This window comes from Lithobates pipiens, unplaced genomic scaffold, assembly GCF_037356315.1.
Source record: "Lithobates pipiens isolate NorthernLeopardFrog02 unplaced genomic scaffold, aLitPip1_a1.2 Scaffold_23, whole genome shotgun sequence".
In the NCBI taxonomy this organism is placed as follows: domain Eukaryota; kingdom Metazoa; phylum Chordata; class Amphibia; order Anura; family Ranidae; genus Lithobates; species Lithobates pipiens.
In genome coordinates this window covers 121039826-121064446 of record NW_027507785.1, presented here as the reverse complement: position 1 = coordinate 121064446, position 24621 = coordinate 121039826, and the positions used below count along the sequence as shown (strand labels likewise).

The 24621-nt window shown below is 44.2% G+C and overlaps 1 protein-coding gene across 6 annotated transcripts in view; it reads left to right on the top strand.

The window, feature by feature from the left end:
- The window catches only part of LOC143927855 (6-phosphofructo-2-kinase/fructose-2,6-bisphosphatase 4-like), a 189278-nt gene that overhangs the window by 73414 nt on the left and 91243 nt on the right, over nt 1-24621 (top strand). For 3 of the 6 annotated variants that reach the window (XM_077452284.1, XM_077452281.1, XM_077452280.1), the window contains exon 1: nt 12926-13103. The exons of 2 other annotated variants lie outside the window; for them this stretch is intronic. In XM_077452284.1, the coding sequence (XP_077308410.1) occupies nt 13004-13103 (100 nt within the window). In that variant the 5' untranslated portion in view covers nt 12926-13003. Of the gene's footprint in view, nt 1-12924; nt 13104-24621 lie in introns of those variants that run through there. One more of the 6 variants, XM_077452283.1, reaches the window with a different exon arrangement.

Below are 24621 nucleotides of genomic sequence, written 5' to 3'. Positions count from 1 at the left end.
GTGACCCTTTTTATTTTTTATTTTTTTGTGTTGCATACACCGTATTAATGCACCTGTGCCACACTGCCCTGTGTGTATCTGAGCAGTGCCTTTTGCCTCAACTGCGGTAGCCTAAGAAGAATCGCAGCTGATTCCTCACAATGGTTTCAGGGTCAGTAATGTTTCCCATGACTTACAGCACTTTTACCTTCAGCTTCACTTTCTGGTTTCAATTTGTGAAATTAAAGGGATTGTAAAGTGATTTTTTTTTTTATTTTATTTAAAATAACAAACATGTTATACTTACCTCCAATGTGCAGCTCGTTTTGCACAGAGTGGCCCCGAACCTGCTCTTCTGGGGTCCCTCGGCGGCTGTCCCTGCTTCCTCCCGCAGGTGCTTCTCACGTTCATGCGAGCTCCCTCGCATGGTGAGAAGCATCTGCGGGCGCGCACCTGTGATACAGCCGGCGGCTATAGCCGCTCGCTGTATCACACGGCCCCGCCCCCCGGCGATCCACGTCAGTGGATGTGATTGACAGCAGCGTGAGCCAATGGCTGCGCTGCTTTCCATCCATCCATCCATCCATCCACTCCAGCCAATCAGCGGCCAGGCTGAACGGTGGAAAGGACGTCGGGAGACTAGCGCGGGACTTTCGAGGGATGAGGTAAGTAAAACGGGGGGCTGGGGGCGCAGGCACTGTCAGATGTTTTTTTCACCTTAATGCATAGAATGCATTTAGGTGGAAAAACATTTACCTTTACAACCCCTTTAATAAAAAAGGGGCCCAAAAAGCCCATGCTTTGTCCGTGCGCAGCAGAAGAAAAATTCCACTTAAGACCCCTTTCACACTGGCATCGCTCTTCGTTAGTGGTAAAGCGCCGCTAATTTTAGCGGCGCTTTACCGTTGTGTAGCACTAACCCCCGAAGGAGCTGCTGGTTTTATTCGGGCTTACTGTTACCTCACCTGCTTGCCTCTTCATCTTAGGGGAGTTCTGTGGAAAGTAGCCCAGATGATGATAGATCAGACACTCGGTCCTTTTTGAAGATTTATTTAGGGATAACGCCAAAGAGACAAAAGACACAGCCCTTCGAGTTCAGGCACCTAGTAATTGCGGGTTAGAGGTATTAGTCAGATCCAGAGGACAAACGGCTCCACAGACTGAATCCAGCAGTCACCGGATAGGCCCCTCTCACTTGACCTAGTAGCCGATGAGATGCCAAACAAAGTCTCTGCCACAGACTTGTTAATTGAACTTGGTAGTTTTGAGAGTAGATGCACGACAAAGTCTCTGCCCCAGACTTGTTAACTGAACTTGGAGATTTTTGAGAGTTTTTAGGAAGAACTACCATACAGTACCAGATTCTTTCAGCCGACTCGGCGATACTGTAAGGATATTGATCCGGGTTGCGTCCTCAAACTGAGTTTCCAGGCTCCTCCAGAGACACCAGCCTTGCGTTCAGTCCTCCCCTGTATCCTCCAGTTTTTCTTTGCTTCTCCCCACAGGTGACACAGCACAGGACCACCTCTGGATCAGTAGGCCCCAACACATTCCTGGCCTACACTCCAGCTGGCCCCGAGGCGCAAGACCATGCAACACAGACCCCAAGCCAGGAGGGCCCGGAAGTTGGGATCACAGGCCCCGGAAAACGAATGAGAAAAAAAAATGGCGTCGGTACCTTAAATACCCTTTCCCAGAATGCACAGCAGGGAAACCACACCCACTGAACCATTTCCGAGCAAGAGGTGGCATTCAATGCATCCAGCCTGCTGTTATTCCACACCCACCGACGTTGGCAGCGACACCTACGGTCAGGTGGGAATCAGTGCAACCTAGCTGGACTGGTACAGAAACCAGAACTTTTAAAGAAATTAGTCTGAGCCAAACTACAGCTTCAGACAATTTAAATTTTGAAAAAAACAATAGCGTCTGCTCATCAGGAGCAGGGCGCTACAGTTGTTTTAGTGGTGCACTTTTAACCTTCTCTAGCAGCTGAAGAAAGGGTTAAAGGCACCCGAAAAGTGGCGCTGCTGAAGCACTTTGCAGTCGCTTCGGCAGCGGTGTCCATTCATTTCAATGGACAGGGGCGGTGGAGGAGCGGTGTATACACCGCTCCAGAGATGCTGCTTGCAGGGCTTTTTATAACGTCCTGCAAATGCACAGCTCCAGTATGATGGCACTCAGGCTTTCACACTGGGGCTGCAGGAGAGGCGTTTTTCTGGCTTTTTTTTCTGGTGCTATTTTTAGTCCTTTAGGCTGGATTTACACCTATGCAGTTTTAGTGCTTTTTGCATTTTGCGGATTTGCACTACAGAACGTGTTCCATAGGAAACCATGTTAAATGGACTCTAGTGCAAATCTGCAAAATGCAAAAAGCACAAAAAATGCATAGGTGTGAATCCAGCCTTAGCGTCTGAAAAAGGCCTCAGTGGGAAAGGGGTCATACTGTCCCTATTCCATCTACAGTATACATTCTGGGCTTCCAGTTGCTTAAAGCGGTAGTAAACCCGCAATTTATTTTTTATTTTTTTAAACCTGCAAAGCAAAAGGCATAATGAGCTAGTATGCACCGCATACTAGCTCATTATGAAATACTTACCTTAGAACGAGGCCCCGACATCTGGCCCGATCCACGCCGAGGGAGCTGACATGCTCCCTCGACGTTTCTTCCGGGTATCGCCACTCACAGCGCCGGAGCCGCAAAATCGTCACTTCCGCGCATGCGCACGGGAGATTTCATTCCGGCCGGCCGGACACTGCCGGATTTTCAGGCCGAGAATCCCCTTGTGCGCATGCGCCGCTGCAGTCAGCGGCGCATACCGAGGGGAATATATTTTTTTTTACCTACAGGTAAGCCTTATTATAGGCTTTCCTGTAGGTAAAAGTTAAAATTTTGAGTATACAACCACTTTTAATGGGATGACCTTCCATTTTCTATTGGTAACATTTTTTTAATAAGATAGAAATCTGGGTTTAGGGTTGTTGAGATCTGAGCTGGCACCTCTCGCTTCTTTTCTGATTTTTATTGTTTGTGTGTTAGCTTGTAACCTGGACATTTTTATAGATGGGCAACTCCTATCCTCATATTAGTGGTTCCAAATTTAATGATTGCAGTAGGGAACCGACACAAAAGATGCGCTCAGCATCTTTCCAAATAACTGTTCTGCTTTGTCAAACTTTGAGTAAGGTAGTATTTGATAGCTAGTAGGTTTAGATGGATGTTGCATAGGCCTTAATTTGTTTACCTCGCTCAAGCTATTCATTTTTAAAGTCGACCTTTTCCCACATAAACCTAAAAATCCCCAGTGCGTACAGCTTTGCACACTGATGTAAAAACATATTAAAGTCTAATGTAAACTAAACAATTTTTTTATTGACGTGGTGATATACCTAAAATCTACAATGTAATAATATAGGGGTTGATTTACTATAACTGGAGAGTGCAAAATCTGGTGCAGCTGTGCATGGTAGCCAATCGGCACCTAACTTCAGCTTGTTTAACCACCTCAATACCGGGCACTTAAACACCTTCCTGCCCAGACCAATTTTGAGCTTTCATCGCTGTCGCACTTTGAATGACAATTGTGTGGTCATGCTACACTGTACCCAAATTACAAATTTTAGAAAAAAAATTCTCACAAATAGAGCTTTGTTTTGGTGGTATTTGATCACCTCTACGGTTTTTATTTTTTGCTAAACAAATAAAAAAAAAGACAGAAAATTTTGGAAAAAAAAATGTTTTTTTTTTTTTTGTTTCAGTTTCAAAACTTTGTAAATAAGTAAGTTTTCTCCTTCACTGATGGGCACTGATGAGGTGGCACCAATGAAGTGGCACTGATGAGGTGGCATTGATGGGCACTGATAGGCTGCACTGATGGGTGACACGGATGGACACTGATAGGTGGCACAAATTGGCACTGATAGGTGGCACAGATGGGGATGGATAGGCGGCACAGATGGGCATGGATGGTCACTGATAGGCGGCATTGTATTGTACTGATGGATGCCAATCAGTGCCAAACAATAATGCATGCCAATCAGTGATGCCCATTGTGGGCACTGATTGGCATCCATTGTGGGCACTGGCATCCATTGTGGGCAATGACTGGCATCCCTGGTGGTCTAGGGTGGCATACCTGGTGCTGGGCATCCCTGGTGGTGTCCCTGGTGGTCCAGTGTGGGCATCCTCGGGGGGGGGGGGGATGAATGATTCAGGTCCGCCTGTCCAGTTTTTTTAGGCGGACCTGAACGGACGCTTCATAGACCTCTATGGAGCAACAGATGTCAGTGGTGACATGTCCGCTGACATCTGACCCGCTCCGATCCGAAAAAGCGACAGGGGAAAAACCTATTTTTCCATCCGTCATCGGATAAGGTGATGATGGACTCTACGGTCCGTCTTCATCTGATTCCCCCATAGGGGAGAACGGCTCTTACACAGGTCCGCCCCTGCACAGTGTGCAGAGAAAGACCTGTCATCTGTCTGCTCAGCGGGGATCGACGGAGCGATCCCCCGCTGAGCAGAGCGGGCTCCATACACTGACACATCCATGTGAAGGAGCCCTAAGGCTGCTTGCACACTGAGGTGCTTTACAGGTGCTATAGAGCTAAAAAATAGTGCCTGTAAAGAGCCTCTTCTCTCACTGGAGCGGTGCGCTTGCAGGACGGTAAAAAAAAAAAGGAATGCAAGAAGCATCTTTGCAGCACTGTAGGAGTGGTGTATACACCACTCCTAAAGCGCCCCTGCCCACTGAAATCAATGGGCAGCGCAGATTAAAATAACACTACAAATAGCGGCGCTTTACCGCCGACGCCCCCATTGCTCCAGTGTGAAAGTACCCTAACATGATGTGCACTTTCTAAAGGATATATACAGCTGAAGACTGCAGATATACATGTAAAACTTATGTAGGGAGACTTGTTTCATCTCCGTGTATCATCTGAGGCTGTTCACTTCACTTCACTTGGTATATGTGAGAGTTTACATCCACTTTAAGCGTTGATAAAAATACCCGGAAGCCGATTGGTTTTTAAGCAGAGCTGCACCAGATTTCACATTCTAGTTGTAGTAAAATATCCCCATAGTGTCTTACTTGAGAGTACCTGGGGATTCATTTAACTAGTGATGCCTTTGATCCCTATAGCTAAAACTTTTACCCACTGCTTAAGGGTTATCTGGAAAGATGGAATTTGAAAGTGTTTTTTGGCTAGGCTGTATTGGATTAGTCAAAACAAATTTCTTGCCATGACCTATCAAATGCTGCCAATCCCCCTACCTCTACCCATATCCTTTTATATTCGCTTCTAGAGACCTAATAAGAGATTTAATTTGGTCAGGTTGGAATTCTAGACAGCGTTATCAACTGCTAACCAGACAAAGGGTTTTTGGGTGGTTGGGCTTGCAAGACATTAAAAAAAACAAAAAAAAACAGGGTGTAGGTTAGAATTGATGAGTATCTAGGACTTGGGTAATTTTCACTTTGGATACAGAAACAGTTTAAAAGTATATTTAGGTAACGAGGCTGTTGATGTAACTCGCTTTCTAAAGTGTCACTAAACCCACAACAGTAAAATGTGTCTGTATATGCAACATAGCATGCTTGTTATACCCACTGTGGAACTTTAGGGGTTAATCCTCAGCATTGTGTAAAGAGGCTGCTTTATCCTGTATGCACAAATCCTCACTCTCATGCAATGTCTAGTTTGGAAAGGCCAGCTAACACACAGGCACTAGCAGTGGCGTAACTAGAACCTTCAGGGCCCCGATGCAAGAAACCATGAAGGGCCCCCCTGAACCCCAGCCAGGGCCCTTCCCTCCGAGTCCGGCGGTGGAACTCCAGGGTGTGGTCACAGGTATGACCTTTGTGAGCCCTGTAGTTCCACCGTTGGTATCAGTAGTTTTTTTTTTATTAGTTTTTTTTTTTTTAGGTGCCCCATTGGGGGACTGTCCCTGTCTGGCTGGGGAGAACAGACATCGGACTGAGTGGCAATGCATGGAGCAGCAGAGGGGTACTCTGAGGAGCCGGCTGAGGACGCAGGTCATGCAGGGAATGCACAACTAAAGAGCAGCCAATGCGATAGTCGAGCATGGAGCTCTGCTAGTCACCCTCCACCTCCAGCCACCCGTGTGCATGGTGCATTGGTACCCCTAGCTGCCTATGCTGCTGCCGGCCATATGTAGAGGGGGCTGCATGGGCCCCCTGCAGCACAGGGCCCAGTTGCGGTCGCAACTGCTGCACCCCCTATAGTTACGCCCCTGGGCACTAGGCAACCTGCACATTTCAGTCGTCTTTTATGCTGGAGAGAACAGTTGCTTGTTATGTGACCTGGCTATCTGAGATTGGCATCACATGTGCAGGGCTGGTGCAAGGATTTTTAACACCCTAGGTGAAACCTCATTTTGCCACACACCCCCTTGGCTCCACCCCTTTGCCCTGCCCATGTATATCCCACCTTTTTAATGAAGCGCCCATCAATTGCAGCCTCACCAGCACCCATCAATGCAGCCTCCTAGTGCCCATCAATAAATGTTTGAAATGTATTGCAATATGTGTTAAAGGGGTTGTAAACCCTCATGTTTTTTCACTTTGATGCATCCATTGTCTTGTGGAAACGCACCAAATTTACGTTTAGGCCCCATTCACACCTAGCGTAGAGGGAACTCATGTTTTTTGTCTTTCTTTTCCAGTGACACACACATAGCAGCCCATTGATTTTAACGGACTGGGCTACACATGGCAAAGTAGCTCATGGGACATTATAGTGTTGCGCAAGTTGCACATTTTTTACTGCACGTTTTGCTGCATTTGTAATCCATTACTTCATGTGGCAAAATGAGTGTTTAAAGCAAGTGGGAGTTGGTGCTGTGCTGTTCAAAAGAAAACCGGATAAAACAGCAATTTACTGCTAAAGGTAGCAGTACACCTGCAAATAGGTGAATAAACAGAAACAGATCAATAATACAAACACTATCCACGGTAGATAATAAAGTGACTGTTTTCAAAGTGCATAGAGAATACTAATAATGTATGTTGAAACACTGCAATAATACTTCTATATATAGGATATGTGCAAAAAAATGAACTGTGCAAAGATGCAAAAGTCTTCCAGTGCAAATAAACTGTGCAAAACAGCAATAAAGTCCTTTCTTCTTTGTGCAAGGAACAACAAGGTGCAAACAAAAGGTGCAGTGGAAAATAATAATAATCTTTAATAAGTGGCCTCTCACCTTAAGGTAATGAGGTAACCACGTGTGTATATAAATCTGTAATAATTGGTTCTTCCTTGTAATACAATCCTGGACCAGTATGGATCTAGACCAGGGATATGTAATTAGCGGACCTCCAGCTGTTGCAAAACTACAAGTCCCATCATGCCTTTGCCTCGGGGTGTAACGCTTGTGGTTGTCACAGTCTTGCTGTGCCGCATGGGACTTGCAGTTCTGCAACAGCTGGAGGTCCGCTAATTGCATATCCCTGATCTAGATGTTTCTTTGTCTCTCAGTGGATACAAGGAGAATATTTACAAAAGAAAGGGGTTCTGGATTGTGTAGTATTTTAAAACCAAGTTGCTTTTATTAAAACAGTGAGGGTACTCACAATAAATAATAAAAAAAAAAAAATGGACTATACTCCACAAGCGGCAAGCTCATTTGCCAGTGTCGGTCTGAGTGTCTTTCCATCCCTACACGTGACGTCATGGTCACCTGACTTCATCAGGGATTTCCCTGCATTTTCCTTGCATCCACTGAGAGACAGACACGTCCAGATCCATACTGGTCCGGGATTGTATTACAAAGAAGAAGCAATTATTACAGATTTATATACACATGCGTTTACCACCATTACCGCAAGGTAAGAGGCCACTCTCACTAGTGTGTGTCTTTGCACGAAGAGGAGATTATTATTATTTTCCTCTGCACCTTTTGTTTGCACCTTGATGTTCCTTGCGCAAAGAAGTAAGGACTTTATTGCTGCTTTGCACAAGAGACTTTTGCTGGTTTTGCACAGTTCATTTTTTTGCACATATCCTATATATATATATATATATATATATAATATATATATATAATATATTTTATTGCAGTGTTTCAACATACATTTTTTAGTATTATCTACTGTGGATAGTGTTTGCATTATTGATCTGTTTCTGTTTGTTTATTCCCCCTTTTGCATGTGTACTGCTACCTTTAGCAGCATATTGCTTTTTTTATCCGGTTTTCTTTTGAACAGTGCAGCACCAACCCCCACTTTATTTCTTTATGGCTATGGATTGACCCCTATTCGGTGCTTGCAGTCGTTCCATATTTATTTTCCACCTTCACATGGTAGAACAGGAATAAATGCATATCTTAAAATTAGTATTTGCTTCTGTGTTTGGTGTGCTGTTAACAATTAACCACTTGACAACTGGGCACATAAACACCCCTCGTGACCAGACCAATTTTCAGCTTTCAGTGCTCTCTCTCACACACTTTGAATGACAATTACTCAGTCATGTAACACTGTACCCAAATGAATTTTTAGTCCTTTTTTTTTCCCCACAAATAGAGCTTTCTTTTGGTGGTATTTGATCACCTCTGCGTTTTTTATTTTTTGCGCTATAAATGAAAAAATACCGAAAATGTTGAAAAAACTTGTTGAAAATTTTTCTTTAGTTTCTGTGATAAAATTTTGCAAATTATTTTTCTTTTTTCATGAATTTTGGCCACAATTTATACTGCTACATATCTTTGGTAAAAATAACCCAAATTAGTGGATATTATTTGGTCTTTGTGAAAGTTAGAGAGTCTACAAGCTGTGGTGCAAATCCTACAAAATTGATCACATCTGATGTGCTGGTGGCCGATCTAAATTCTTGTGACCCGAACAAGTCAGGAAAGTACAAATACCCCCCAAATGACCCCTTTTTGAAAATAGACATTCCAAGGTATTTAGTAAGAGGCATGGTGAGCTTTTTGGTGTTGTCATTTTTTCCCCACAATTCTTTGCAAAATGAAGATTTATTTTTTATTTTTGCATGCAGCCCTAGTGAGTTTAGCATTTTGGTCTGAGCCCATCTGGAGAGACACTGGGGAAGCCAGTAAAATGAACATTTGGAGGGATCCCGGGGATTCTGTGCAAACCTAGTTGATGGGTGAAGGGTGTGTGCTAATGAGGTCAGTTAGTAAACTCCATCCTGGGTCTTGCTGGTGTCTCCATCCCAAATCTACATACCAGCAAGTGATAAAGCTTTCTAAAAAAAAAAAAAAGTTAAGGTGAGGCCTTGTACTCAAAATCAAAGAAGGCTTTTATTTTTCTGCAACCGAGGTACATAGAGGAGCTAGATTTTAGACAAAAAAAAAAAGGTGAACTTGGATTTTATTCTTAAAGGCAAAAATCCATCTGTGAATTTGAGCTGGTGTGTCCATCTGGGGGAAGCTCTCATTATATGTAGCAAAGACTACTACAGTCCTTTACATTATTCTGAGCTGCCCTCTGGATATGGGATATGCATCCTTAAATTGTGCCAGCTTGGTTCAATATAGATATGCAGAAAATAAACAATGAAGTTCAGAATTACTGTGTATTTTTTTTTTTTTTCTATTTTCTGCTGCTGTGGGCCAAAGGTTTAACCCAAAAGTAAAGTGTTAGATTAGATAACACCTTGGTAAAAAAAAAAGTGACTGTGTGGTTGTGTAGTAGGCCTAAGTCCAGTGAATAACTCATTCTTTATTAACCCCTTGCCGACCGGCTCACACTGATATACGGCGGCAGAATGGCACATACAGGCATATTAACGTACCTGTAGGTTGCCCTTTAAGGTGCAGCATTGTGGGAGCGTGAGTGCATCCGCGGCATACCCGCGATCGTCTCACGGAGAGGAAGAGTGGGGAAATGCTGATGTAAACAAGCATTTCCCCGTTCTGCCTAGTGACGGGACACTGATTTCAGCTCCCTGTGATTAGGAGTGGTGATCTGTGTCGTGTCACAGGTAGTCCATCCCCCCCCACAGTTAGAATCACTCCCTAGGGCACACTTAACCCCTGCAGCGCCCCCTACTGGTTAACCCATTCACTGCCAGTGAAGGCACAGTTATGTGTCTTTTTAATATTGGTTATAGGTCTATAAAGTAATGACATAGGTGGTGTGAAGTGAGTATTGTGTGTAAAATACATTAGGACTACTCGGATATGAAGTTATTGTATTCAATGAATTTTTTGCTATAATGGTATTCTCTGCTATTTAAAATAAAAAGTTGTTTATTTTTATAAAAAAAACTTTATCTACGTTTATCCACTGCAGCCAAAAGTAGCCATCTATATAATCTAATCTATATTGCAGAAAATTAGACAAATGAGTGCCACGTTAGAAGACTGCTGCTAATGGAAGGATCCTTTTAATAAAAAGTGCTATAGGTCGTTGGAACTCTGCTTTTAATATGTCTATTGCAACTAGTGTTATTGTGTAATAAATATTTCCAGGATATGATGTCTCTAATTGCTAAAAACATTCTTCTGATGTGAAAAGAGAAACGGGCGTTTGGATTCAGAAGTCAATGTGTAATGTTCCTGTGAAATTGAATTGAATGCTCTACTGATTCTGTGACCTAAGAATATGAGGTGAACAATGACTTGGTGCCAGAGCAGGGTGTGTGTATGCGCTTTAGTTTGGACCCAGCAAGTAGAAGCAGCTCAGACATTCATCCTTAGAAGATGCAACCTGATTCACCTGTAGCATGAAGAATGTTATCCACCTAAATTTCCTATTAGAAAACTACTGACTTCTAAGTGCAGTGACTCATCAGGCCGGTTACTCAGCATATTTCCCAGACTTTTACTACGTGGAAAGGTACAGGTTGACAAACATGGACAGCACTTGCTGCTGAAAACAGAAGTGGTAGCTTTCATATGTATAATAGACTTAGAGCTGTAGTAAACCGCCACTAAAACAGACATTAACTTGGCCCCCCTGCAGGGTTAAGTCATAATGTACTAGCATTCATCGCATACTCGCACATTATGACAGACTTGCCTGTAAAGCGGATCCCTCCCGCACAGTGCTGTCACAGGTACTTGGCACTGTCATCTTCCTTTGGAATTCACTGTGTGAATGGCAGGGTGATGTCATTCCCGAGCATGAGTGCGGGAGCCCTTGGCTCCAGACTGTGCTCTGAAGGTATGGCGCGGATATGCCATCCCTTCAGAGTGCATGGGCTGGTGATATCGCCAGCAGCATTGCTTGTGAATATCTCCTAACTAGTGCAAGTTTAGGAGATATTCACTGTACCTACAGGTAAGCCTTATTATACCTGTAGGTACAAGTTAAAAAGTGAAGTTTACCTCCACTTTAAAGTAACCGTATACTTTGCTCATGGAAGACAAAGTGCCAGGTTCACTTTAGAGCATGGGTCTCCAAGCTTTCGAAACAAAAGGCCAATTTCCTGTTCTTTGGACTTTATGGAGACTACTGGGAGTATAAAATGTATTGGTATTGGTGGTAAGAATAGTGACCCATCACTGGTATTGGCGGTAGGAATAGTGACCCATCACTGGAATTGGCGGTAGGAATAGTGACCCATCACTGGAATTGGTGTGAGGAAGAGTGACCCATCACTGGTATTGGCAGGCAGAATAATGCCCCATTAGTAGCAAGGTTTATGCCCCACTGCTGGTGTGAGTGGGAGGAATAATGCCCCAAGGGCCAGATATAGACAAGCAAGGGGGCATATCTGGCGACCACTGTTTCAGAGCAAGTTCTCCTATGGTGATCTTTCTTGCACTCTGCCTGCTAGATCTGCTGCCAAAGCAAGAAACTCCTGTGTATGTTTTGACATCCAGTGAAATCCAAATTTAAACAGGACTATGCGTGCTCCGCTCCACCATCATGTGGGTATGGTAATTGACCACTTGGATTCCAGGCTCTTTATTGTGGGAGGCGAGCGGAGTTTCACATTATTCCACAAAACCAGATTAATCTGGAAAATATGGAATGCCACTGACGTCACCACAATTTACGCTAGTCCTGGAAGCTACAGGCTGTTTTTAATGTGATTTTTACTCTACTTAAAGTGGTGGGCCACCCAAAAAAAAAAAAAAATGCATTAATAAAATCTAAAAGAAAAAAAAGTTTTTTAATTTTTTTTTTCACTTACCTGAAACGCTGTTGCTAGGCACTCTAATTAATCTGCCTCTTCCTATTCCGCGGCGCTTCCTCCTCTTCGGTGAGCGGCCCCGTTGCCTTCTGGGACATGTGCGTGTCCCAGAACACAATAGGGCCATTCACAATGTGCCACGTGACTTACGCATGAGCAGTAGGAAACGGGCAGTGAAGCCGCAAGGCTCCACTGCCTGTTTCCCTTCGTTAAGATGGAGGCACCCGATCCGATGGATGGATCGGCCTCGGGGCGGCCGGCATTGCGGGATCACTGGACAGGTAAGTGTCCTTATTAAAAGTCAGCAGCTACAGTGTTTTGTAGCTGCTGACTTTTTTTTAAAAAAAATGTATTGGCTGAAACACCCCTTAAGTGTACAGTAAGGGCCAGTCCACACCAGATGCAGTTCTGTTCAGTTCCGTGTGCTTTTTTTCTGCACTAAATATGCATGCATGGTGTTTTCCATGTATTCCAGTGGTTCTAGTTCACACCATGCAGTCAGTTTGTGGTGCAGAAACTGACCGGAAACTAACTGGAACTGACTGTATTTGTGCAGAAAAAAAAGGAACTGCATCTGGTGTGATCCTAATACACACACCGATCTCCTGCAAAAGGTAGAATCCGCCTCCGGTCCTGCATACACCTAACGTGCGCGTCTACTAGGATCAGTACGGTGGCAGACTGTAATGCGGATGTATAAGTGTAGTTGTGGTAGAAGTCCCCTCCCCTGGGTGGAGTCTCGGTCGGTTCTCCGGAGGTGTGGGCTGTTTGTGCAATCAGCGCGGAGGGGCGGGGCTGGATTTGTCTGCACTCTGGGCTCAGTATTGTGCAGTGCTGGTAGGGTGAGTGGAAGGAGCGCAGTGTGTGGACAGCCTTGTACTGGGCTCCAGCCATGGCAGACTCTCCCCGGGAGCTGACACAGAACCCCCTGAAGAAGATCTGGGTTCCGTATAACAATGGATGTCCTGTTCAGCACAGCGCCCAGAGGAGAGGTAATCCGGCTACACTGTCCATTGATCAGATGGCTGCATGGATCCCGATGATGTGATGAGGACGGATCTGTGATGTCACATGGTCCGATCACTGGGGGCCGGGAGTTGCGGAAGTGTCAGGGTGACGGGCACTGGCAGTATATGGGGCACAGGGACGTGTGATTGGGTCATAGCCGGTCATTAACACACAGCTAATTAATGAATCACTGGAGCTGTCATTATGTGTCTTGGTTGTGTGAGGCTGTCTATACAATCTCCTTTACCAAAACTATAGAAGACAAAGCAGAACAATCTCTTCTATTAAGTCAGGCATGATATTAAAATGGTTCTAAAGGCACAAGGTGTGTTTTTATATATATATATATATATATATATATATATATATATATATATATATATATACACATATACACACCTTTTTTTTGCATTCTATTCTAAACCTATGTGCCCCCCCATCAATTGATCTCCCTCCAATCCAGCGTTGAGAGCTGTGACCCTCCCTCCTCATTGGCTGAGACAGCAGCGGAAGCCCATTGGCTTCCATTGCTGTCAATTGCAGCCTGTGAATCGTGGCTTTGTGTCTTATAAATTCATAGAGCAGAGGCTCAGGAGCGAGCACGTAGTGGTGCCCCCAGGGAAAGCCGCTTTTTCTGGGGGCACTGCTTGTGTGGGAGGAGCCCAGGTAGCACAAGCAAGGGGACATAAAAAGAAGCAGGTCAGAGCTGTTCTGTGCAAAACCACTGCACAGAGCAGGTAAGTATAACCTATTTGGTATTAAAAACAAAACGGAAAAACTAAGCTTTAATACCACTTTAAGCTGGCCATAGATGGATCGCAATTTAGTAGGCACCAGCCAAATGCCGAAACCGCATGCAGTGCTCCATAATGCTTTCTCGCTACCTTGACACCTTCTGAAATGTGATCCACCCCCAATCACTCTTCAGAGGGCCAATGCTAGTGTAGATGAAAAACCTTTACAACTTTAAGCAAAAGCTATGCAAAGGGTTAATCTTAATGCATCCTCTGCATTGAGATAAAATGCCTTCTGTGTGCAGCAGCCTCTCCAGCACCCCTGATACTTACCGAAGCCCCATCTCTGTCTAGAGATGTCCACGAGTCCCTCGGCCATCCAAGACTCTCCCTCCTGATTTGCTGAGAAGCAGCAGCACCATTGGCTTCCATGGCTTTTGTTCAAAGGCAGTGAGCCAACCGGGAGAGGGAGGGGATGGGGCCAGGTCAGTTCTCTGAATGGACACGGCACAGGTGCCCCTACAGCAAGCTTCTTGCTGTGGGTGCACTCAACAGAAGGGAGGGGTCAGGAGCAGCGAAGAGGGGCCTGACAAGAGGAGGATCGAGGCTGCTTTGTGCAAATCCACTGCAACAGAGCAGGTAAGTAGAACATCTTTGTAAAGTCACGTTTTTAATAAAAAAAATTATAAAAAATAATAATCACTTTTTAAAGTGGAGGCCTCAAACTGGCAGTCCTCTAGCTCAGTGGTCATCAACCCTGTCCTCAGGGCCCACTAACAGGCCAGGTTTGTAAGATAACTGAGATACATCACAGGTGATATCATTTGCTGCTCAGTGATTGCCGTATTCTAGTCTGCATCTCCCCAAGGTAATACATAAAACCTGGCCTGTTAGTGGGCCCTGAGGACAGGGTTGATGAGCACTGCTCTAGCTGTTGCAAAGCTACAGGTACCCTGAGTATCACAGGCAGAGAGGCATGATGGGACTTGTAGTTTCGCAATAGCTGGAGGGCTGTCAGTTTGGGACCCCTGCTTTAAAGGACAAGTTCACATTTGGTAACATGTTACACCCATGGGATCTTCTCCTTGAACCCAGTGTCGCAATATAAAGAGAGCGAGGTCATGTGGGACTTCACCTACACAACCGTTCACAGTGATCTTTGACTGAACAACTACCACCTGCCCCCGTGGTAGTCAGATTGTAGTTCTTTCTGAGGGCTGGTTGAATTGAACTTTGTGTGATCCAGTAATTGTCTGCTTGTATGGGAGGTATGAGTAGACAGACGGCTATACTGAGATTCTGCAGAAGCCTGACCTTGCACCAGCAATCTACCGATTGCAGGTGCAATGCTTTGCAGGCTCCAGAAAAAAAAATGCACATTTTATAATTTTTTATTTATGTACATTTTATTTTTATTTTTTTTGTAAGGTGAAGCCTTTAAGTTTGGCTGTTAATGGATCGAAGTTCAGCAGGCACCAGCCAAACTTTGATCCATTTATGGCTGTTTCTGTTCAAAAGCAGTTGACTGCTCTTGAATGGGCTTGTTGGAAAAGTTTGCTTCAATCAGTGCATGCAGCCAATAGACTACAACACACTGATCACGGTATTCTGACAGAAGAGGCGTTTCAGCTGTCAGAATACAATAACAGCAGGGAGGATTCCTCCATCCACCAACTGTGTTGATGGGGGAATCCCTTCAGTGATCAAAAAACTGATACCTGTATGGAGAGCTTTACACTACATAGCTGAGGCTAGATCTAAAGTAGATTGTACTATCAGATTGTATAATGTATGGCCAACCTAATGTACATGTATACGTATGACAAAAATGGTGCTGTAAAATAACACACAGCATGACATGAATAAGTCCACATGTGTGGTTAAGTGGTGCTGTTATATTGGCTATGTTTTGTATCAGGTTGTACAATCAATCCCCTTTTTATCAACAATGGCTCACTATGAAAATCTACTTAAAGCAGAGCTAAACCCAGCGCTTTAATGATTTCACAAAACCGTTATGTTCAAGGCATGATATGAATGATAAATCAGTTGCTTGTGCTCTCAACTGGACTGTCAAGCCATTAAATGGCTGGTGTTATACTGAGCATGTGTAGCACCATGGCAACTATAGATCAGAGGCTAGGATGGCAGCTTCCTTCACTATGAAGGTTTTAGTTCTACTTTAACCCTTTCGCCACCAGGTTCGTACTTCGTACAGACCTAACGGCGGGGGGGCATTGCACACAATCCTGTGGCTGCAGCCATCGGGATTGTGTGTAAAACTGACAGGCAGACTGTCGGTTCTCTGTGTTCCAGGCTCAATTTACCACGTAGAATGTTTTTTGCAATGTGATCTACATTGCAAAACATTCAGTGGAGTACATGGGAGACATGCAGCCCCTGCATATTTCAATAAAGAGAACCTGTCACCAAAAAATCATCACATAGGCGATGAAAAAAAAAGTGACAATTTTTTTTATTTTTGGCAAAAAAATTGTTACATCCAAGCAGACCTCCTCCATAACACTAAACTGATACCTATAGGCGGCGCTTCAAAGGCTCCCATAGAAAATATAGGGTATTGAAGTTTGACGCCATTTCTTGGGTGCAAAAAAAATTTTAAGGTTTGGAATTTTGGGTCATTTTTATGTCGTTTTTTGTTTGCCCTAAAATACACTTTTTTTTATTTTTTTCTGAAATGTTACATTTCCTAGACCCTTGCAGTAATATCATGTGACATAACAAATTGGAACTACCGCTGTTTTATTCTGTGGGGTGTCTGCTTTCAGAAAATATGTTTGGGGTATTGTGTAATCTTCAGGCCTAAATATGGGCAAAAAACGGCTTTGGCGGCGAAAGGGTTAAAGCTGACCTCTAGAAATTGTGATGTTTCGTTTGTTTTTTTTTGTTTTTTTTAAACTTGCATTAGTCTAGCTTGTTTACAAGTCATTATCCTTATGTCACTCATGAAGAGCGCTGTAGAAGTCTGGCCTGCATAGTCAGCACGTCTCCTCTGCAAGATTTTTGAGCAGCTTGTTGCCTGTATACTGAACAGGGGGTCACTTGCTTGGTACCTCTGCCATTCAGCGAAGATGAGATCTGATTAGATGTGGCAGAGAGGAGGGGCAGATGTTGGAACAATCTTTGCCTCATCCAATCGGAGAACTTCTTGTCATCATTGAAAAAATAATTACAAGATGTTCTCTGAATGGTGGACGTTCAGTCTACAGACAGGAAGTTGCTTGAGCAGCTCCCGGAAGAGATGAGCGCTGACTGTATGTAGGACAGACTACTACAGTGAATTTCAGCATCTGCACTTGCCCTTTGGATAAGAGATGGATTAGATGTAACCTAGCTGCACCAATGTAATGTAATCTAATGTTTATTAATGTTATATTTTTTTTTTTGTATAATGTAATACAAATGTACGCGGAGTAAATGGATACCTAACCTGTCATGCCACAAACGATGGCACTTGGAAATCTCCATAGGCGATGATTTAAAATGTTGTTATAGAAGAAGTCTTTGCGCTAGAATTCTTGCTATAAATGTGGGCATGACTTGCATATGCATTTGTTTACGAGCGCTCCAGTCAGTGAATATCTAAGCCCTTGTGATGCATGCTGTCTACTGTATGCTTATTCTGTCCTATGTTTGTGAACAGGGATGTGCTTGGGTTTGGTACCATCAACTTCAGCCCAGTAAGCCTCCCCCCCCCCCCCCATAGCTGCACATAAACAAAAGGGGCAGGGATGCATATGGCCATATTAGGTCAATGATATCACAAGCATCCATGGCTCTTCATGCACATACAGCTGTGGGTAATGCCCTGAGGGCAGTTGCTTGGGTGGCAGTGGTTTGGAGTAAGGACTTCCAAATCTGAGCTCATCTGTTTGTGAATAGCCCTGTAACACATGCTAATATGCTTTGTTCATTTTACTAACCAATCGGTCCCATGAGTTTGCATGACCACAGCAGTGATTGGTCACAATGCCACAAAAAGCAGTGTTTGGGTGGTGGTTCTTCAATCTGTGGACTGGGTATGGGATTGCAGGTTTGTGGCTCTTTTCTCTCAGATATTTGTTTACCTCTATTAATATACACGTACTATTTATTAAATACATATTGATGGGAACCTGGTTTTATTTTAATTACCAGCTTAAAGTTTGTGGTGATATTTAACATTGGTCAAATAAGTAATAGTGGCATAATTAGTGCATGTAGAAAAGACACGTGATGCATGGTCAGTGAGCTAGTCAACATATACATTGTATACATCAGTGTAGGCATTGCATCTCTTGCTGGTGACGCAGCAACACATTTTGATTTTGGTAGGGGTTGGCACAGTGACAGACATATTGAGCAGGCTACGCTAGCACAATCTGCAGCTCTTGTTGAACTGCAGATGTAATTTACATTCAATCCCGCTATTTTTATTTTTTACAATACAAATAACAGTTTACCATTTATTTATTTTTTTTTCTGCCTATTTTGCAGAGCTTGCAGTCCTGCAATGATCCTTTCTTATGTTATTGCTTTCCTTGCTGGTTGCATGATCCAGGAACGGCTGTAGTATTTTCAGCACCCTCCACTTTGGAGATTCATCTTGCTTCAATGTAATGCAAGTGTAACGTCCAATTTATTTTTAATATTGCCCTCCGTACCTCCTGTCTTCTAGAGTGGCTTAAGTCTGTTTTAGAATGCAGGATAGGCAGCAATGTTTGGGTCCAATTATTAAAGCAGAAAGAAAGGCAAAACTTATTTTTTTATTTATTAATAGAGTAAGGGAGAGGCTATAACACCTGTCAGTCTCTTCCCCCCCCTCTACTCTGTTATCACAGTAAACGGACCAATAAAGAAGGTGCACAGATGGCAGTAAAATCCTGACAGGTGTTATACTACTGTATCCAAAAATAAAAATGTTGCCTTTTAGTTATACTTTTAGGTATGGTTATTTAAGTCATCTTATCTCTTTAAAGTGTTACTAAACCCACAACAGTGAAATCGGTCTGTATATGCAGTAAAGCAGGGGCAGGCAACCTTAAAGAGGTGGAGATCTACCTGAACAACATGGGATCAGTCCAAGATCACAGGACACTGTGTCGCCTGCTCACACTTCATTTAAACTTTTATTTGCCGTAATACCATGTCTTAAAGAGGAAGTAAACCCTGATGAGTTTACTTCCTCTCTCATTCCCTGCAGAGGCACAGCATAATGGACTACTATGCATCGCATAGTAGCCCATTATGTGTCACTTACCTGACACAGGAGCCAGCGAAGTCACTGCTGTCCCCTGTAGTCCGGCGCATCCATCTTCTCGGTGGGTCTCGCAGCTCCGTTGCTGTCATTCGGCGAAGCCGCAATGACGTCACTCCCGCGTATGTGCACGGGAGCCGAGACGCGCGGCATCTTCGTTATCGAGAATGCCACGCTCAGTGCATGCGCCGTAGACAGCGGTGCCCGTCTTCGGGCAAATATCTCCTAAACCGTATAGGTTTGGAAGATATTTCTTGGACCTACATGTAAGCCTTAATCTAGGCTTACCTGTAGGTTAAAGTGGTTTGTAAGGGTTTACAACCACTTTAATTGCATGGCACTCATGGGTTTAAATCAGGTGGTGAGGAGGCAACTTATCATCTCCTCGCCACCTGTCAACACACACTCTGATCCTTTTTCAGAGGAGCAGCAGTGTCTGCTGTACTTGTGAATAATGCCCTTAGTTGCATTTGGCAGCAGCACCCGAGGGGTTAACTGACACCTGCAAACTAAGCCTGCATCGTCCCTGCTGCAGGCTGCATCCATCTTCACTTGTCTTCCTTCCGGGGGCCATGGACTCCTGCTGTGTGACTGGCCGGAGCCACCGGTCAAGGCACCCACTCCTGAAGAAACGGCACTGGCACCTGTGCCGAGAGGGCAGTCTCGTATGACAACCGGGAGAAAATGAAAACTCCTACAAGCAGATACTGATAATTCACAAGACTGCTATATAGCAGTTTAAATTTACTAAAATAATTGCATTTCAATGTTCTGTGTATGGTGTGAGACCAGATATGGTGAATACAGGGTCCTGGGTTTAGTAACACTTCAACCACTTAAGCCCCGGAAGGTTTTGCCCCCTTAAAGTGGTTGTAAACCCTCCCCCACAACATGTAAATCAGCATAAAAACTAGGGGTGCACCGAATGGGTTTTTTGGTGCCGAAACCGATACCGAAAATGAAAAATACACTAGGCCGAAAACCGAAACCGAAACAGCACCGATACCGAAAATGACTGTTTTTAAAAAATATTTTCATACATCAGATGGTCAGAGACTGAGGACATATTACAGGAGCTGGTCAGAGACTGCAGACATGGTACAGGAGCTGGTCAGAGACTGCAGACATGGTACAGGAGCTGGTCAGAGACTGCAGACATGGTACAGGAGCTGGTCAGAGACTGCAGACATGGTACAGGAGCTGGTCAGAGACTGCAGACATGGTACAGGAGCTGGTCAGAGACTGCAGACATGGTACAGGAGCTGGTCAGAGACTGCAGACATGGTACAGGAGCTGGTCAGAGACTGCAGACATGGTACAGGAGCTGGTCAGAGACTGCAGACATGGTACAGGAGCTGGTCAGAGACTGCAGGCATGGTACAGGAGCTGGTCAGAGACTGCAGGCATGGTACAGGAGCTGGTCAGAGACTGCAGGCATGGTACAGGAGCTGGTCAGAGACTGCAGGCATGGTACAGGAGCTGGTCAGAGACTGCAGACATGGTACAGGAGCTGGTCAGAGACTGCAGACATGGTACAGGAGCTGGTCAGAGACTGCAGACATGGTACAGGAGCTGGTCAGAGACTGCAGACATGGTACAGGAGCTGGTCAGAGACTGCAGGCATGGTACAGGAGCTGGTCAGAGACTGTAGGCATGGTACAGGAGATCAATGCAGCCTCACTGTGCCAGCAGCCTACCAGTGCCCGCCATGTAGCCTGCCTGTGCCTCACCAGTGCATATAAACATACACATATAAAAACGCGTACACACACACACACACACACACACACACACACACACACACACACACACACACACACACACACACACACACACACACACACACACACACACACATATAAAAACATACAACACACACACACACACACACACACACACATATATAAAACATACAACACACATATAACACATACATGCGCGCACACACACACACACACACATATAAAAACATACAACACACATATAACACATACATGCACACATACATATAAACATGCACACACAACACACATACATACATATAAACATGCACACACAACACACATACATACATATAAACATGCACACACAACACACATACATACATACATACATACATACATACATACATACATACATACATACATACATACATACATACATACATACATATAAACATGCACACACAACATGCATACATACATACATACATACATACATACATACATACATATAAACATGCACACACAACATGCATACATATAAACATGCACACACAACATGCATACATATAAACATGCACACAAACATATATAGACAGTCTTTTTTTTTTTAAATTGGCAGCTGCAGCTCTTCATTAATCTCCATGCTGGGTACTGCACTCTAGGGGGAGGCAGAGAGCACAGCACACACTGCTAGACGCCTCTGCTTTGGTTTCACTTTCACAGTGAACATCGTGCCCAGCTCCTGCACAGCCGATTTACACATCGGCTGAGGAGACATATGCAGCCACCGCTGTGGAGAGGGGGACTTTAGAGCGAGACCCCACAGGCTGACTGCAGCATAGGTGAGGAGGGAGGGGAGCAGGAGAGCTTAAGATAGGACACCCCCCCGTGATGGGCGGCACCGGGGGCGGGGCCAAGCCCCGCCCCATTTTCAGCACCAGTATCGGCGGAAATTCTCTTTCGGCTTTTTGCCGAAAGGGCCATTTTCGGCCGATATGTTTCGGCGGCCGAAATTTCGGTGCATCCCTAATAAAAACCGTAATGAACACTGCTTGTAGATATCTCCTTACTTGCTTAGTATTGTTGTAATCCTTGTTCTGTAGAATGAAGTCACTGAGCATGCCCAGATCTCCCCTGATTTAAGGCACACTCTGTCTTATCTGTTATCAGGACTTCCTACGGCACAACACTGAAATCTGCTAATCACTCAGAGCTTCCTCCTACAAACCATGTGACCTCACATACAGTCTAAACCTGGCCATTACTGCAGTCTTATCAGCTGAAGCTAAAAAGTCTGACAAAGGGAAACATTAGATATCGGCACAAGTAAATACTATTAAATAAACAAGTAAGCTATGAACAGGGAAGCAGGGTTGCCATAGAAACGTTGGATTGAGAAGGAGGCTTGGTTAACAGTACAGGAAGTGCTCAATGTAAGGGCAGAAATGCACTCCACTGTGGACTCAGAAAACAATACTTAAGATGGTGCTGCCTAACCCCTGGAAATATTTTTTATTTTATTTTTTAAGGTTTCTTTAAACAGTAAGTAATATGCGATTTGGGCTGGATTACAGTGGCTATAGTCTGATAATGACTTATTATAATGGACTTAATGAAAAGAAGCATCAGTGGGAGAGTTTACTTCCTCTTTAATGTTCAGGCTATTTTTTGTGATGTGGCAATTACGCGGTCGTATGACGTAACCAAACAAAATTGAAGTTTTTTAAATTTATGTATTTCCCACAATAGAGCTTTCTTTTGGTGGTATTTGATTACCTCTGTGGCTTTTATTTTTTTGCGCTATAAACAAGAAGAGCAACAATTTTGAAAAAAAAAAAAATTTTTTGCTATAATATCCCAAAAAAACGAATTTCTTCATCTGTTTAGGCTGATCACATCAATCTCTGTTCTCGACTGCATAAGGAGCTCAGAGCTAGGGAAGGCGAAAACATTGGTCTTCCCAGTGAGGTGGTTGTCAGGACAAGTCTGATCAATGGGGAGATCAGCCTGGAATTCCCAGCACAGCTAGAGAACTGACCATGATGTGCTCTCATGCCTAGTGTGCTCAGTTTTTAATAGGAAAGGGACTTGCAGGAACACCAGGGATTTCATACAAAGGAAGCAATACAAAGAGAACAGGATACTTTTTCATACAAGTACATGGTACAACAGGCACATAGGCAGAATATGACTTGTTGGGTTTGCATATTCTTTAAATTTGAACTATAGGCAAAATGTAATTTTCATTTTGGATAGAGCAGAGGGTTATATAACCCCTGTCAGGTGTTTTTTTTTTTTTTTTTTTTTTTTTTTTTTGCCATCTGTGGTCCATTGCGGAGATTTCACTTCACTTCCTGGTACCGAAAACTCAGGATGCACTTTAAAAAAAAAAAATATATATATATATATATATATGACTTTAATATCATTACTTAAAGAGGGATTCCACCAAAAAAAAAAAAAAAATATTAAAAGCCAGCAGCTATAAATACTACAGCTGCTGACTTTTAATAAATGGACAATCACCTGTCCCGGGTTCCAGCGAGGCCGATCGATCCCTCGGCTGCTGCCGCCACCATTCTAGGTGAGGGGATCAGGAAGTGAAGCGAATCGGCTTCACTTCCCGGTTCCCTACTGCGCATGCGCGAGTCGCGCAGCGCAATAGGAATTCTCTGCGCTGTCTCTGAGACCCGTGTGTGTCCCAGCAGACAGCGCGGCAGGACAGGAAACGGGAGTCTATGCCCGGAAGTGGGTGTAAATACCTGTCTTTGACAGGTATCTCCACCCCCCTCCCCCCTGAAAGGTGCCAATTGTGACACCGGAGGGGGGGAGGGATCCGATCAGCGGAGGTTCCACTTTAGGGTGGAACCCTGCTTTATGTGAATGTGTTTTATAATTGGCATCGTTTTGAAGCAGTGTTAAAAATCCAGCTTGCTGCATTTTTGGTCAGTTAAGAAGAAAACCCACCAAAAATGCACCTCCCCTTTGAAATGCATCAAAAACGCAGCAACACAGCATCAAAAATGCACCCGTGTTGCGTTTTGAATGCATGACACATGTCACATGACCTATGAAAAACGCACCATAAGCACTAAAATCACTGGCGTTCTCAGCAGCCATTATCTGCACCCCCCTTTTTTTTTTTTTAAATTAGATTGCTGAAAACCCTATGTTTGGCCTATAATTTTTAGCAGCTGAAATTTCGTTGTATCAGTATCTAATGCCATCTCCATTCTATCCGAAAGTAAAAAAAAAAAAAGTGTTGCCTTTTAGGTATACTTTAACCACTTAAGGACCGCAGGTATTGCCAATGTACGTCAACACAATGGCACAGGCAGGCACAAGCACGTACATGTACGTGCCTGCCTTCCAGCGGGTGGGGGGTCCGATCGGACTCCCTCCCGCTGGATACGGCGGTCCGTTTCCCTCCGGGAGCGTTCCGTGATGAGGGGATGGCCGTTGGTTTTGCGGCCACCCCCTCTGGATCGCTCCTGGCCAATGAGAAGCTTCCTCCCACTGTGTATTGTTTACACAGGAAGGAGGAAGTGATGTCATTCTCCTCGGGGCGGTCTTTTTGACCGGACTACGAGGAGAAGACACAAAGTAAGTGTGCACCAACACTACACTGACATGTAGGTGCACACAAACCCCCCCCCCAGTCACAGTGTCACTGATTGCATTGATCATTTCTTTACTGATCACTGCATTCAGTGTCAGTTGTGACAGTAAAAACTGTCAGGACAGTTAGTGTTAGGTCCAGGGTAGCCCCCCATCACCCCCCAATAAA